At 38.2% G+C, this 17,334-nt stretch overlaps 1 protein-coding gene across 2 annotated transcripts in view; it reads left to right on the plus strand.

Moving 5' to 3' along the window:
* GRM7 (glutamate metabotropic receptor 7) overlaps positions 1-17,334 on the plus strand; it is an 859,113-nt gene that overhangs the window by 534,563 nt on the left and 307,216 nt on the right. For both annotated transcript variants that reach the window (XM_043587992.1, XM_043587990.1), the window contains exon 5: positions 4,812-4,952. In XM_043587992.1, the coding sequence (XP_043443927.1) occupies positions 4,812-4,952 (141 nt within the window). The remainder of the gene's footprint in view (positions 1-4,811; positions 4,953-17,334) is intronic.

Here is a 17,334-nt window from a genome sequence, read left to right on the forward strand (position 1 = left end):
AGAGCCTTCTTGGGATTCTCTCTCTCTGCCCTTCCCCCACTCATGTGCACATGGACACATGCCCTGTCTCTCTCTCTCTCTCAAAATAAACATTACAAAAAGAATACGAGAATGTCCTGGCGAACTTGAAGGGAAAGTAACAGGGCTGACCTACCTCCATGAGCCCGATCTCTGTTTCTTCATCAGCTCTCCAGATTGTGATGCCCACCAAAATCTGAGTCACTACTTTATGTATGGAAGTCAAAAACTGGGGTCTAGAAGCAGGCTAATTTGGGTCCAGATTTCTCTCTCAGCCTTAGTTTTTACCTCAAAAGTGGAGATATGGTTAGTACCTACTTCTTAGGATTTATGTGACACTGATAGAGGAAATGGATATGAATGCTTATTATTTTTATAACTATTAGTGCAATTCTCTATGACTAAATAGAAATCTGACAAAGATTTTGATGTCTACTCACAAGAATAACTTACTCATATTTATTCATTCATTACATAAATGTTTATGCCATTGGTTTATTAGAATTCTTGTGGCAATTCTAGACAGCATATACATAGAAGATGGTTCATTTATATTTGTTGATTTTAAGGCCTCATCATCCTGGGAGATTTTGTAATGCGAAATGCTTCAGTATTCTTATGACAAAGCACATGTTGTTCCATCTGAATAAATGTCTAATCTCTGTCCTCCCCCCACTTCCAGTTAAAACATATTTTTCCCTTTTCTCATATGCATTTACTTCCCCAGCAAGCCCTCTTTGACACTCTAAGATATTTCTGTCTGCATGTGTGTTGCAATTTTATATTTATTTAAATGATACTTTTCAAATTCCATCTTCCCCATCAGGCTAACTAACATTCTGATTTTTCAATCTGATAAAACCCATGTATGTTTTTAACCCAACATTTGTGAGTGTATTGTGCCTGTCACAGGGTTAAGTGCTCAAGAGATTATAATGGATGGGTGTGGTTATTTTACAACCAACAGTTACCATTTTACTCCACACAATGCTGAGAACTTGGCAAATAATAGCTCATATAATGCTTATAACAGCACGAAATTAGGTATTAATTTTAATCCTGTAATTAATTTTAATATGTAAAAAAACAGATTAGGAAACAGAGACACAGAATAGCTGAGTCATCTGTTCAAGGTCATACAAGTGGAAAATGGGAGTTGTTGGTGTCAGACTCACACAGTGTGTCTCTGATGTCTACATTCATCTGTACATTATGTGGCTTCCTGGAAGGAAGTATGGCTCTCACATGGCGTGGCTGTTGAGGTCTTCAGGAAACCATTCAAAAGTGAATATATGCTGAGTTACTACTTGGGGGCTCTGAGTGTCCCCATCAGGAGCCATGGACCTTCAGAAGAGGTAATGAAGACACAGGGCTATTTCAGGTTACCTTTTGAGCAGCACTAAGACACAGCAGCCAGACTGAAATTCCAGGCTGGAGAGCCCAGCATGGTAACAGGACATACAGGTGAGGAACAAAGCTTTGGAGGCTGCAGAGGGGCCCAGAGCAGCAATGCTCAGGAATATAAAGACACAGCAAGCACACCAGGAAAATTCACCAGCAACTGATACAGCATGTTCTATCCTCCTGGGCCATCTGCAGGCTATAGGATGGCAAGGCAAAGCTCCTGCCATACTGAGCCAGGTACTGAGCAAAAGTTTCAACTATAGAAGCAAAGCAAAGACCCTCTCATCTAAACCAAGGCATAAATTTGAGGCTGAGAGGGTGACAATACTGAGATACTATATAAATCGAGCTGGAACTGCTCAAGTCCCACCCACTGAAGTTTAGGATTTGCTCAATCATCCTGCTTCTCAAAGTATGGGCAGGAAGCATGAGTATCAGCTGGGGCTTGTTAAAAATGCAGCATCTTTTGCCCCACCCCAGACCTCCTCAATCAGAACCTGCATCTTAGGAGATACTCAGGCAATTCATATATACGTGCATCTGAGAAGCAAGAGCAGTTCTCAACTTACAGGTGAGGTAGGCATCAGGCCCACAGGGAGGAGGAGCAGGGGGAAGGGGGAGGAGGAAGTTAAGTACCAGCCATATATATATATATTATATATATATATATATATATTTATATATATATATATATATATATATATATATATATATATATATATGAGAAGGAGGGGGGTTTTGGTTCAGAAATGTTGTCCCTTTTCCGTTTTCTGCTGTGTTGTGTACAGACAGCCCTCACAGTGCTTGCTTGCGTTCCCAAAGTCTGTTTATTCTCACTCAGAACAGAGGGAGGTTTTGACAGCTGCTTTCCTTTCTTTCTCCTTTTAAATGTTCCACAATCACCTACCTGCGCATTAGCCACACATAGTCCTTCCTTCTTCAACGGGCTTTTTCATTTCCAGCAGACACAGGATTCAGAGAGAGGCGTTTTGAACCGGTAGACATTATCAACAATGGGGTTTTCTCTAAAGATGTTTTCTTCTGAGCTGGGGCAGGTATGTATCTTTGCTAGAGTTTGAGCCATTTTGGTAGTTTCTATTCTGAGGCTGGTTGGAATTCAGAGCTGTGGCATGTGGCCGAATGATTTACTTCTGAAGCTTCTACGTGTTCTGTTGAAGGCACTTCTTCCTGAGGTGTGTGTTGTTTTGGTGTTGCACAGAGAGAGGCTCAAGGTGCTGTGATAAAGAAAGAGTGTTTTAGTTGTTTGACTACATTAAAAAAACGACCTCAGATGTTACTGGTTTAACAACCACAGTTGTGCAAGGAGAGCTGGTCTCGGCTAAGTGGTTCTTCTATTGCAGTCAGCTGGAAGGCTGGAAGGGCCAAAGGAGTTCTGCTGAGCAGGGTGGAGACTGGTTGGGCTTCTTCCACATGATCTGCCATCCTCCTGTTAAATGTATTCGAGCACAGCAGCAGGCTTCCAAGAAAGAGAATTCCACAAAAACAAGCTTCATTGAGCACAGGGTTTCCCAGCGTCTGCTTGTGCTGCACCTGTCAGTGTCCCCCGGACAGGGACACAGTGCCTAAGAGGCAGACTGTACATGGGTATGAAACCCCAGAAGTATGTTCCAATCCGGGGCCATTTCCACAGTCTACCACTGTTGATTAACTTGTTTGGTTTGTTTGTTTCAGGCCGGGTGGGGTTGGGAGGAGGACAAGGGGCAAAAATGGTGAAAAAAGTGAAAGCTAGTCACCAGTCACCGTATATGAGTGTGTATATGTACATACGTGACTGCATGCACACATTTAGTGTTCTGGGAAACAGGCAGGACTCCTCTATTTTCCCCCCAAAGATTCTCCTTTGTTTAGAAATATTAGGTTACTCTATGTAATTAGGTTACTCTATGTAAGTTGTCTGGAGGCAGGGTTGTGGGAGAGAAGCTAAGCAGAAGGAGGATTTTCAGACAAATAGTCTAATCAGTATTGGTATTAGAATGCGATCACATACTGTAGCCAGATTAGTTTCAAATCAGTTAAGGGAGTGGCTATAAAAGGACAGTTAGCCAGCATATACTGACAACAGCCTGGAAAGTGACCTAAGGAATGTCAAATATTCTTTATTTTCCTCAAAATATTATGTAATCTCTTGTGCTTTGTTTTTCTCTTTACTCTTTGTTATTTACTTGTTTCAATTTTTCCATTTATAGTAGGTTTAATATATGTCAGGCCATGAATTTGGTGCTGGCCACGTAGTGATAGAGTTAACCTGATATGCTTCTCTCAGGGAGTTTAGAGTCTGGGGCTTCCCCCCCCCCCCGCCTTATGGCCTTAAAGGGAACACAGAGTGATTTAAATAATGTGAAAACAAGTCTATTTCCTGTGGTTGTTAACCTTGAACTGTAAGTTTCCAATGTATTCCCACAACTACAAACAAGATGCTGGGAGGGAAGGAGGTAGTGTTGTCTTTACTTCTACAGGAAGATTAGGATGAGGAAGGCATGGATTTGCTTATGTTCCCCTGAGTTGAAGACATTAGTGGAGCTGGTCCTCAGGCCTACCCTTGTGTTATTGAATCTTGTCTGATCACTATAAGACCTTGTGGCTCCGTTGGAACATTTAAGGCTGCACTACTAAAGAGATAGAAATTCTCTGCAGACATGGCCTCTTGAGTTTCTGTTCCTCACACACATCAGTTCACTCAGTGAATAGCACTGAGCTTTATGTTAGACTGCCACTTACTTAGAGCCTTTGCAGAAACTTTGATTTTTATTAAAACATCAATTATATAATGGGACATTGCTAAATGAAAAGAGGGCTTAAAATGATACTCACCGGTCAGTAGATCACATAATCAGAGATGCAGGATGGCCTAATGGTTGACCTTGGGCATGCTTTTATTTCATCTGAACCTCTATTTTCTCATCAGCAAAGTGGGAAGGATAGTAGTTGCTTATAGGTTGTTGAGATGAATAAAAGAATCCAAGAATAAAAGAAGCACAGAATCCTATCCACAGTAAGCCCCGAAATGATCAATTATTATCTTGATGATTATGAAGATGCTTTGTCCATAGTCTAGCATCACTAGAGATAGAAGGTTTGTTGTGTCATTGCTAAGGTCTGTGATGCAGATTTCACTGCAGCAATGTCATTTGTAGGCCACATGTCTGCCTGACAGATTGAACTAGGGATTTAGCCATAGGTTAGCACTGGAATTCTCTTTCTTTCTTTCTTTCTTTCTTTCTTTCTTTCTTTCTTTCTTTCTCTTTTAATCGACATCCAAAAGCATCCAGTCTACTAAAACAAAGAAAAACCATCACTTGTTTTTTTTTATTTCCCAATGTTCCAGCAGTGGCCCACAAGCAATGACCTTCTCATTTAACTTTCTTCAGGGTTTGATGCCTATTTTACGTCACGCACACTTGAAAACAACAGAAGAAACGTATGGTTTGCTGAATACTGGGAGGAAAACTTCAACTGCAAGTTGACAATTAGTGGGTCAAAGAAAGAAGACACAGATCGCAAATGCACAGGTAATTTCATTCTCATTGTCCTTCTCCGGTTACTCTACGTGGCCAGCATTGAAATGTCTGCATAGCTGACAGAAGGAAGCTTGGCTGGAGACAAATTGAAAAAGTAAATTGAATTTTACTAGATTGTTCAGAAAATGGAACAGGAGCATAAGTCTTACAGGACAAGAGAAGTACAGACAAAATTGTATTCTTTTCTGCCTGTCCATCTAGCAGGAATTGACATGTTCATTGATTCTTGGAATTGAAAAGGGTCATGTTGCTTTGAATGCTCTCAGTGATAAATATTAGTTCATGTTTTAGCCAGGAGTATGAAGTCATCTTCACAAAGACAAAATCTGGTGAATATCTTATCAGCACCGGATTTAATGGTTATCATGGACTGTACTGTGTTTTTGATTAAAGAAACAAAATACTTGGTTTTAGAGTAATGAGAATTGCACTGGATTTCCACAACATCCAAGTTAATGAGTCATCTGCTATTGAAAATACACTTCAAAATATTTAGGGGTGCATCTGGCTGACTCATTCAGTACAGCATGTGACTCTTGCTATTGGGGTCATGAGTTCAAGCCCCACATTGGGCATAGAGTTTACTTAAAAAACAACAATAACAAAACTTCCGGCAACCTCATAGGGAACCTTGCGTAATTATTCCAAATTTAAAAACGTGTATGGGATGCCTGGGTGGCTCAGTCAGTTAAACTTCTGCCTGGAGCTCAGGTCATGATGTGACAGTTTGTGACTTCAAACTCCACATTAGGCTCTCGGCAGTTAGCACAGAGCCCACTTCAGATCCTTTGTCTTCCTCTCTCTCTCTGCCCCTCCCCCACTCATGCTTGCTCTCTCTCTCTGTCTCTCTCTCTCAAAATAAACATTAAAAAAGTGTGTATGCCATGCATATATATGTATATACATGAAGTAGTCATAAAACAAAATTATTCACTGATGCATTCACAAATATTTATTGAGCAACTCCTTCCTGTTGAGCACAATACTAGGCACCATGATGTGATGGTAAGCAAGCCAGGTAAAGACCCAGCTTTCATGTTGTTCAGGGGATAGTGGGGGAAGATTGACATTATTCCAGTCATCTCTCAGTGAATACATAATTACAAGTTGCAGTAAGTTTCCTGAGGGCTATATGGGCATAGAACCAAGAAATTTCCCTTGTATTGAGGGCAGAAGCTATCTCAAAAGACCTCCTTGAAGAGTGAGTAGGTATTCGCTAGTTAGGAAAGGGTAAGGACAGATAGGAGAATTTCTTATAGAAGAATAACATGGCAAAGAGCTTATAGCAGTAGCAATTATGGTACCTCAGAGTATAGGAAAAACAAATACCTGACAGAAGTACAGTTAATAGGACAAATGTGTGAGCTGAGGCTGCTAGTGTAGACATGTGGAAAGGGAATAAGCCACGTGGGGACAAATGTGGAATTTGGTCTTTCCCCTAAGAGTACTGGAAACTGGGGGTGGGGTGGAGGAAGGGGAGGAGATAGGAATTGGGGGGGTGCAAGGGGTTACAGAAGCATGTGATGTATTCTACTATCTTATCACCTGGCTGTATATCACATGTCAATACCCAATTTCATACTTCAGTACCCTTTATCATTTGTAGTGATGATCTTGAAATACCACAAAACCCTAAAATGTTTTTCTGTATAATCTAGAAAAGCACACTCAGGTTGGATACACTAATGTTTAGTTTGTGGGTCTTTGAATATTGGTCATCTAGATACTGTAGACTGACACATTCAACAAACACCTATTAATGAGGAATAATGCATGTGAACCATGGTCCTAAAAACATCATAAGTGGTGTGAGGATGCTTAAGTTTAGGTCTTTTCTTCAAACTGTTTTTGTGAAGGAAAGATAAAAAACAGTGATATGAGTAAAAATAATACAAAATCAACATATTGCATGATTAGATAAATAACTCAGTAAATTACAATACCAGCTTAACCATTCTCTAGACCATTATGTGTAGCAACAGTGTTTTCAGAAGTATGATCTTTATAATATTGTAGGGAAAAAAGAAAAAAAATTATTTCAATGTTGACTAGACCTGGGTGAAACAAAGCTCTCAAGAGGAAACTTAAAAAAATTCGTTAGACATCTGCATAATTTGTCTATATGACAAGCAACATCCAAGTGTACTAGAAGAATCTAGATGATTGATGACAGTTTTTTGGTTTCTTCTGACATTTTGTGTTCTGTAGAGTCTGGAAGGTAGATTATCTTACGCCCATTAGGGCTGTTCTAAGGCCAAGCCCCATGCTCTTAGTGTTTTAACAGTGCTGTTTTATTTGTAGTCACATTTTCATGCTAATTGTCAAGAATTGCAGTTAATAAAAATAAGCCCATTATCCTTTTTGAAAAATGAATATGGAAGAGTTTTTCATATCCCACTCCTTCCATGTGATAAATCTCTGATCACATTTACTAAATTACCTGTGACCCCAAATTATTTAAATAATGTCCTTGCTTTCTTTCCTTCCTTACCACTTTCACAGTTTTTAGATTTGCTGTATTGAGTGGAGACAAATACTATTACCATCGTTGTGTCTCTTATTCCCGTTATTGGATTTGAATACATGGGTGGTCGTGTGTTTCTTTCTTGTACTGCCTTTCCTAAATCCAACTAAACCCATATTTTGCTTTGGAAGTATTCACAAAATACTGTTTACAAAATTGTGGCCTTTAGCAACAGTTGACCCTTAAACAATTTGTGTTGGAACTTCCAGGGTCCATTTAAACAGATTGTTTTCAACAAAGACAGTACTATAAATGTTTTTTTCTCTTATGATTTTCTTAATAACGTTTTCTTTTCTCTAGCTTACTTTATTAGAATATAGTATATAATATCTATGACCTACAAAATATGTGTTAATTGACTATGTTATTGGTAAGGCTTTTCAACAGTAGGCTATTAGTAAAGTTTTGAGGGAGTCCAAAGTTAAAGGAGGATTTTTGACCACGCAGGGGATTGGAACCCTAACTATGCACATTGTTCAAGACTCAACTGTATGCTTCGACTAGGAAATGGAATAATGTGAGGAAAAGTGTGCTGAGATTAGCTAGACTTAGAGGGAAGGAAGAGATGGAGAGAAGTGACAGATGGAATTGAATTGATAAGAGTTCTTAAAACCATGATGTGAAATTAAGTTTTAATAATGGAAAAGAATGGGTAAGAGAGGGAAGTGTGGATGGGCTTAAGGATGTGGGTGATGAAAGAGAAAGCTGCTTTGGTAACGAGGTTTTGAAACACTAGAAGAATGGGTACACTGGAAAGAAATATCCAGATGAAGAAGCAGGCTGAGTAGTCTGGCATTGCAGACAGTGAGTCTGGCTCCAGGCAGTGTAGATAGTGCATGTTCTGAGAACTGCAGAAAACAGCCCACCTCATAGATTTTTATCCATGACTGGGCTCTGCTAAAGAATAAGAAAGTCTTGGGGCCCCTGGGTGGCTCTGTCACTTGAGCCTCTGAGTCATGATCTTGGAGTTCGTGGGTTCAAGCCCCACATTGGGCTCTGTGCTGACAGCTCAGAGCCTGGTCCCTGCTTCAGATTCTGTGTCTCCCTTTCTCTCTGCCCCTCCCCACTCATACTCTGTCTCTGTCAAAAATGAATAAACGTTAAAATTTTTTTTTAAAAACAAAGAGGAATAAGAAAGTCTTAAAATACCCCTAGGCTTTAGGCACAAATTAAAATGCCAACTTGTTTTTCTATATTTTTTTACATAGTCTCTTTAGCCATAATGATGAGCTATAATAATTCCATATTAGCCTTAAGTAGACAATGAATGAATCAATCATCTGACCAGACAAACTTTGAGGATGAAATATGGGTCCCATACTATTTGGAGAGAGCAAATACCTGTGGTAACAGAATTGCAGTGGGATCTGAAAGGCCAAGGTGGTAAAATGTCATGAAAGGAAGAATAATCGATGAAAAAATGATATATTACTAAACTATGTACACTTCATAATTTAACTGGGAGCTAGATGTGCATGAATTCTTGTAGAAATTTACCTGAACACCCAGGCGATTCTTACTCTTATAAATTATCCATATGCGTTTAAAGTCTCCTTCAGACAAGGAAAGCTATCGTGTTGTTCAGTATTTTAAGAACATTCAACTTTGCCTGATAAACCAATTCCTAGTTCTCTCAACCTTAAAATCTAGTCATTCTTCATCCCACCTTCACTGGTGATTGCTTAATTTTCACTGATACAGATTAATACTTGCCAGCAACCCATCCTGCTCATGGCTGATCTTACCTGCCATCCCCCAAGGGCACATGAGTTAAGTTTACTGGTGGTTTAAGCTTTCATAGAAAACACAAACTCTAACAAATACGACGGCGTTTCATAGTAGCCACACATTTTGTCATGGAGCTAGTGCTACCTATACACAAAATAAAATAAGTATCCTTCTAGATAATTTTAGTAAAAAGTGAGTTCTTCTAGATACTTTAAAGAATAAAATAAGTCCTTCTGGGTACTTCCAGAAGTATACTTCTAGCCTATTTGTTGTCTGGGGACAGAAAGATTGGATGTCATTTTCTTTCTTGAGCTTCCCCATTCCCACCCCACTGGCTACATGTGTTTACCCTTAATACCAGCTAGTATATTGTTGACACAAAGACCAGTTTAAATTATGATATTTTGGGGAATGACATGTTTTTATGGGGATAACAAGGTTAAGGAAAGAAGGAAAAGTATACAGGTGGTGATAATTCTGAAAAAGACATTGAGGCCATCTTGGAGTCCAGAAAATCACTCTGTTGGAGAAAACAGAGTTTTGGGCATGAAGGAGGCCTGGGTTTGTGTTCCAGAGCTATTTCCCAATGCTCCTGTGAGAGGTTGGACATTATTTAATTTTTCAAAGCCTTTTCTCATCTTTGAAATGGGAATAATAAAACTTTAATTCCAACTGTAATGGTATCAATTACCTACTGTTTGGGGCTGAATGCAGTTGCTTGTGAGGGTTTCATAAAGATCCTATTGTCATATGTTAGTGCTATAGAAAATCAGGGTGAATATCAAATTCTTCCAGGAAAATAAAACCAGGGAATTGAATAAGCAAAGTAGATACAGGAGCTTTTCATTGGGATACACTGTGCATAGCAATATAATAGGGTATCAAAAGTTGATAGGCAGCATTCAACTTCCTTTTCTGAATGGAATGTGAAACTCAGGGTTTAAAGAATTTCAGTGCCATAATGTAGAGTATGTGTCTAAGCATCGCTGGGCCTTGGACTGACTGACCCCCTCCTGCCATAGACCAACTTTTGTACCATTTTCTCTCTGACATGCTAGATCTTTATGTGGTTTGTAGCATCTCTAAGGTCTTTGCTCTGAAACCCATTTTTTAAGCTCAGAAGGATGTTTTGAGAATCTGAATGTGCTTGCCTATTGCAGCCCATAAAAATTACCACTCTGTCATATCTTAGGACTTACACAGAACATTTGTCTGACTAATATTACTCTTCTGCCAACTGCCACTTTGTGGACACTGATTCATCAGAGTTACCTCTTAACTGAACAGAAGGAACTCAGTATTTAGAAATCTATCATCCCATGAAGGGACAATGTGACTTTCAAAGATTTGTTTTCCTTTTGAGATGACAGAGGATGAATAAATTGATGATTTTTTTAAATAAAAAGCCATTGTTTTCCATTGCTAGTGCTTAGAAATCACAATTCAATTTTGATTGGAGTGCTTAATCAGTCAATGTTTACTGTGGAAAGAGATCAGAGGCTTAAGAGCATACTCTGGTAAATGTTCACATTTTGGGAGAATCCTTAAATCATCTTTATCTGGACACCTCCCTTGTCAAAACTAAATAGTTTAAGTAAAGGTCACTTTCTTGGTGGGGCCAAAAAAGTCTTTTAAGAAATGCTATTAATGAATAAACCATATTTTTGTCAAGGCTTCCTTCATTTCACATGGGACCCAGGCCCATCAGAGCCTATATAATTTAACAAGTCTGTCAAGACAAAGGAATAACACTTAAGTAAGTCAAGTGCTTTGAGAATCTATGTGCAGAAAGAATTTATGACTAATTAATTTTCCTGCCGTTTTATCTTATTCTGAATTGACCTTTAATTGTTATATAGATGTTATATTGCAGCACCTAATTTACTCAGCATGATTGTGGAATCCACGTCAAAATGTTAAAGATAATGTCTAACCATTTGGTACTCGGACTTTTTGAAGTCCTTTTGATGAGAAGCAAATTAAAATACATTTTTATACCTTTGTGCTTTTTAAATACAACTTCAAGGCAGATTAATTATGATTGAGTCTGCGTGTAGCAGCCATTAGAGAATCCTGTGTTAATATGTTCTTCATTAATTTTTGTATTCTGACTTATCTCTAGAAATGAAAACATTTGTTGATGTTTCTCTTGCTACCATCACCCTTAAGTTTGCCTCTACCTCCCTTGTTAATGGCTGGTTCCTATCATTGTGGGAACTAGAACTGTATGAGTCAAATTAATATGAATTTTTATTTATTAATTTATTCATTTAAAAATAAATGTTAGGGGCGCCTGGGTGGCGCAGTCGGTTAAGCGTCCGACTTCAGCCAGGTCACGATCTCGCGGTCCGTGAGTTCGAGCCCCGCGTCGGGCTCTGGGCTGATGGCTCAGAGCCTGGAGCCTGTTTCCGATTCTGTGTCTCCCTCTCTCTCTGCCCCTCCCCCGTTCATGCTCTGTCTCTCTCTGTCCCAAAGATAAATAAACGTTGAAAAAAAAATAAAAATAAATGTTAAATAAGTATCGAATATCTGAGAATCACCACAGAAAGGCTCAGGTGTTCTTGTTTTGCACTCATTTCAACCAGTGTTGTCAATGGACCAGTCCTTGTGGTTTTTATTATGTTTTTGGAAGAACTGCTTCTGCAACAACATCAGGAAACCTTGAAAAAATTATAGGTTTATTCTTATGAGACCTTGAGATTACACAGTGGGGTGGTGGGTGTAGAGAGAAAATACTCAGGATCCTGTGGTTCTACTTTAATTGAGATTCAGGGTGGGGCCCATAGTTTGATTGGCTTGTTCTTTATTGGTGAATTTAAAAAGAAATAGTGAGAGGGGCACCTGGGTGGCTCAGTTAAACTTTCCACTTGTGCTCACCTCATGATCTCAGAGTTCCTGAGTTTGAGACCCAGGTGTGGTGCTTCACTGACAGTGTGGTACCTGCTTCAGGTTCCCTGTCTCCTTGTCCCTCTGCCCCTCCCCTGTTTGCACTTTGTCTCTCTCTGAAATAAATAAATAAACAAACATTAAAAAAAATAATAGTGAGAATTTAAAATACAGAAAGAGAAAAAGGAAAGTGGCCCAAACTGTTAGTTATTGAAACCAGTCGAGATCTAAAATAAAGGAGCCTCACTGGGGGAAGGTCATCAGGACTCCTGATCTGTTCCTGTGTCTGGCAATGTATGAACTGAAGATAGCTCTCTTTGTAAAGGATGCCTTTGCAATCATTGCTTTTGTCAGGCACTTGAATTACAAAAAAGAGAAGAAAAGAAGGAAAGAAAAGAAGGAAAGAAGGACAGAAAAACTGTCAGGGCTTACACTACAATCCAATCCACCCTGTGATGCCAAAGCCTGAAAGTTAATGATGAGGACATTAACTTCTTGGGTAGCTGATAAGCTGAAAGTCAGGGGTAGGCACATTGTAACCCAGAGAGTACACATCAAAATAGCATTATAGTAGTAAACCCAATAATAATTATAGAGGCAGTAGTCTGAAATCTAGTCTGTAACCATTGTGTCAAACAAGGAGGGTTCAGCCATGGAAATAGGTCTATAATCTCAGCGGTGCACCCTGATAATCTGTTCAAAGATTTGAGTAATACTGGGAAATTTTTTATCACCTTGGGCCATCTGGTGTAAGTAGGTTTGAACCTGTTCTGAGTTAGTAGATGATTCCATGTCATTGAATGAGTTTCTTAGTACTGAGAATAGGTCAGTTCAATTAAAGAAGGCCACAATGCAGTTGGATTACCCATGTGAGGCCTATGTGATACAGATATTTAATAAGCATTTCTATGAAAACAAAAGAAAAGCAATGGTTAAGAATTGGACATACTAGAACTCTAGCTTCTGAGTTCTAAATGCAACCATTTGAGAAGACTTTATAGATGGGAGGCTCAAAGCATCTTCAGATGAGGTGAGGATAAGCAGTGGCAATCTGCTAGATTTTGTTGGTTTGTGGTTTGTATGTTTCTGCTGATCAGAGGACTGGACAAAAATTGGAAACTTTTTTTTGAGAATTGTGGTCAGATATTGGAGGACATTGCAAGAATTGAATATATAGTCCAATGTACAGGTAGAAAACAAAACCTCAACAACAGTTAACAGAACTAGAGTCTAATATCTGCAGCATATCTTACGGTTTCTACTGACCTATCTTTCCACCTATAATTACCTCAGTTTCTATCAGAAATAACCATAATTAAATCCAGTTTCTTTCACTAATCATGGCCTGATGACTTGGGTAAATGCAGCAAGAATAATGACTGACCATATAGGTTTTTAAAAGTCTGCTTTATTGGAATCTTTTATAAGGAATTTTATTATTTTTTTTAACATTTATTCATTTTTGAGAGACACCCTGTGAGTCGGGGAGAGACAGAGAGAAGAGACCCAGAATCTGAAGCAGGCTCCAGGCTCTGAGCTGTCAGCACAGAGCCTGAGATGGGGCTCCAACTCATGGACCATGAGGTCATGACCAGAGCTGAAGTCGGACGCTTAACCGACTGAGCCACTCAGGTGCCCCACATGCATTCTTATAAGGAATTTTAGATTGAACTTTGAACAGCCTCTCTAGGCTAAGAAGCTAAACCAAGAACTTGGCATCAGACTGCCTGGAATACCTATAGATGGGGTGGATTCCTGTCTACTTGAGGTCCCCCAATATCCTGAGTTTCCTGGACCTGTCAGGAAGTGACACCTGGTAAGGCCACTGTATGCAAGTACCACCCCATTTTTCCAAGGGGCCTTTTTGGCTCCTTCAGATCAACTTTAGTTCCTTAAAGCTGTGTGGTCATACCTGAATGTATGCCTATCCCTCTCATACAGGACATTCCATTCAAAGCCTTGGTAATACAACTAGTGTTTCCAACTGTGACCTGTTAAAAGCACAACAGATCCATATTGAACTTATGCAAATAGCCATATTACCATGAAAATAAGATACTCACTGAGAGTTCCCAAATTCTGGAGGTATCAGGTAGGGAGAAAAAGATAAATGTTTCATCTTTGTTCACAAAGATAAATTCTACATTACTGTAAGTTATAAATAGCTTAGGAGAAAAGGTCTCTTTATATGCAGAAAACAAAAGATTAAAGAACCAGCAATATTTCAAACAAAAAGTCATGAAAAGTATTATCATCCTTATCAGTTCATTCAGTCCCCATGTAATTCTTGTTGATCTTTTGTTAGCAGTTTCAGGAATCCAGTTTTTTTCCTTAGAATTCTATAAATTCTTACCCAGGTTGTACTGATATGATTCCATAGAAATCAGAAACCTACATTCTGAAGCACTGGCCAGAGTTCTTTCCATGAATTTCTCTTAAAATGAAACATTTTTGCAGGAAGGCTTGAGAATTCATTGACAAGGAAATTAGCTTATTTCTGGAGCAGACAACATTTTCAGATGAAAACTAGCATTATAAGTGATAAAAGTATACCAGGACATGTCAGATTTTTAGGAATTTCATACAATTTCTAGGATACATAAATTAATAACATTTACCCATATAATACAACTTAAGAAGGTTTGTCATCCCTTATTTCACAGCTTCCCATACAATTTAACATATCAAATAAGCCTAATTAGTGTAACATCCATCTCTCTCTCTCTCTCTCTCTCTCTCTCTCTCTCTCTCTCTGTCTCTGTCTCTCATTTCTAATAAGGAGAAAGAAGACATCATGAAATTTTCCAGGGAGCCTCTGAAAAAAATCCAGATTTAGTTCAAGGTCAAAAAGACTTAATTTTGAATTTGATTTGAGTGAAGTTTGTCAAAAACATCAAAAGATTTGGACACGTGGTCAAATAGGATCATAGGTCACTATGAAACAATACTTAGTTATCCACATAACCAAACTGACAATTGTGTTTGCAAGTAAACACAAAAGTTATATAGTGTGTGTGTGTGTGTGTGTGTGTGTGTGTGTGTGTGTTTGCGCGCGCGCGCGCGCGCGCGTGTTTTAAAATAACTTAGCTCTTTTACTAAAGAAGGGCCTTAAATAATCAAAGACCTGATAAGAAACACAGGAAAGTATTTTGAGAAGACACAAAATATTTGTCTTCCATACAGATTACTTCAGAGGTAAAGAAAAACCTTTATAACCTCACAATACCTAAGCAAGAGCAGATACATAGTCTAATAAAACTTGACCTTTCAGCAGAAGAAAACTGGTTTAGTTTTACATGAATACATTTGGTATTAAAGCTTAATTTTAAAATCCTGAAAATAACACTTTAATTATTGGCCAATTTGACCACACAAGATAAAGTTCTTTTTTCCTAACTTTCTATACCATATTGTCCTTTGTTTTCTTTCCCATTCTAAAATAACTAATTTTACAATAGGACATATTTACTTTTTTTCCCCATAACAAAAATGTATCTGTTATTTCATACCTTTTCTTAGCTAAAAACACATCCTACTTTCCTTGCATACAACTGTTTCCCTTATTTCCAGTAGCCTTCATTGTGTATGTATATATATATATAATATATATATATATAATATATATATATATGAATTTTTAACCCTCAAAATCCTTTATTTCTGGTGACAATTAATTGCGTAACTTTGAACTACCTATTAAACTAGCATTCTTTAGTTTGACAAGTATATGAATACACTTCATAATTTCTAGAGGTACATTTTTTTCCCCAATATGGCCTACAACATGTTCATGGGTAGATACGATTATCTTTAGTTGCTCTAAAAAAGAAGCCATGGGAAAACCTGCTTTCGGTAATGTATTTTTCTGTGTTTTGTCTTACTTGGAAGTGATCTAGATATTCAGTGAATTTTCATCATTGAAATTAGCAAAAACTCTAAGGGTTTAAGTTAGTGAAGAGATTTAGAAAACTTTTTAAGTAGACCAATCATAAAACAATTTTTGCTAAAAAGTCCCCTGAAGACTTATCTCACATCTATTGAATTCACTTGTTCTTAACAACCATACTTAGATCGCTCATGAAAATTTCCTAGAAATTGAAAGCAGGTAGCCATCCTTTTAAGTTATCTTTCTAGCTGACAAATTTTGTAAAGGAGGTAACATGAGCTTATTAGACTTTGAGTGAACTTAGTTAAAAAGAAGGTTTACTACTTATGCTGATAACTCTAAAGACATGACTGTGTTAATTAAACCAACAAACTTAAACTAGTTTTTATTTACCGAAAATTATCCTAGATCACATGAACTTGAAAAAACATTTGGATTAGTTTCTGTTACATTTCTGGAATTTAGAAATAATCCATAAGTGCTTATTTTTAAGCCATTAAATAGAGCTCTTCTACAAATTCTGGAAATCCTATCCAAGGGTAGGGAAATACTGTATCTGTAACATACGTACATACCTAGACTTCCATAAGCAGACAGAGACACTGATCTCTTGCTTTCATTCCAAAACTGAAGCCATGAAGCAGAAATCATATAAAACTCACTAGTTTCTAAGTAATCGTGTCTTTGGCAGACAGAGCAAGTTAAAGTTACCTGCCTAAAAGATTTTTGTTAATATTGGTGGAGAAGAATTTTAACTTTTTAATTTATCCTTGACAAGTAATCTTACGGAGGCTGTGATCTAGAACCTTTGTATGTGTTTCTATTTTAAAAAGATTTCTTTGCTTCTTTTTTTTTTTTTCCTTCATTCTCCAACAAGTTTTAGTTCCCTCCTAGGGTGTTTACATTTCAAGGACGTGGTAAGATTTTTATCTTCAGGCGACAACTTTCTCCTAGGAGTTTGAGTGCCTTTTGAATAGTTTTGGAATTGCCAATTAAAATGTAGTAACATCACCTTATAATTAGGGGGAGTACCTTGGGGAGAATAATTATCTGGACCTAGGGTCAGATGGGACCTCTTCAAGGTTGGAAACCGAAAGGGGATCTTTTGGGTCCCTCTGGTCGTGGAAATGATAACCCCCTGCAACCACACCATTTTTGCACAGTAGGAGAAAGCCTTTATATTAATGTTTTCCACTCGCTGTGAGCTATAGCGGTGATCACTCTTTTGGAGGCATGGGCATGGTGCCAGGCAGTAAAATATCCAAGTAAGGAGAGGGGAGACCCTGTTATAAATATCAGTGGCTCCAGACACCTATGTCTTCCATTTTCTTTCGTCTTCACTAGAGGCC

This window comes from Prionailurus bengalensis, chromosome A2 (genome assembly GCF_016509475.1).
Source record: "Prionailurus bengalensis isolate Pbe53 chromosome A2, Fcat_Pben_1.1_paternal_pri, whole genome shotgun sequence".
Classification (NCBI taxonomy): Eukaryota; Metazoa; Chordata; class Mammalia; order Carnivora; family Felidae; genus Prionailurus; species Prionailurus bengalensis.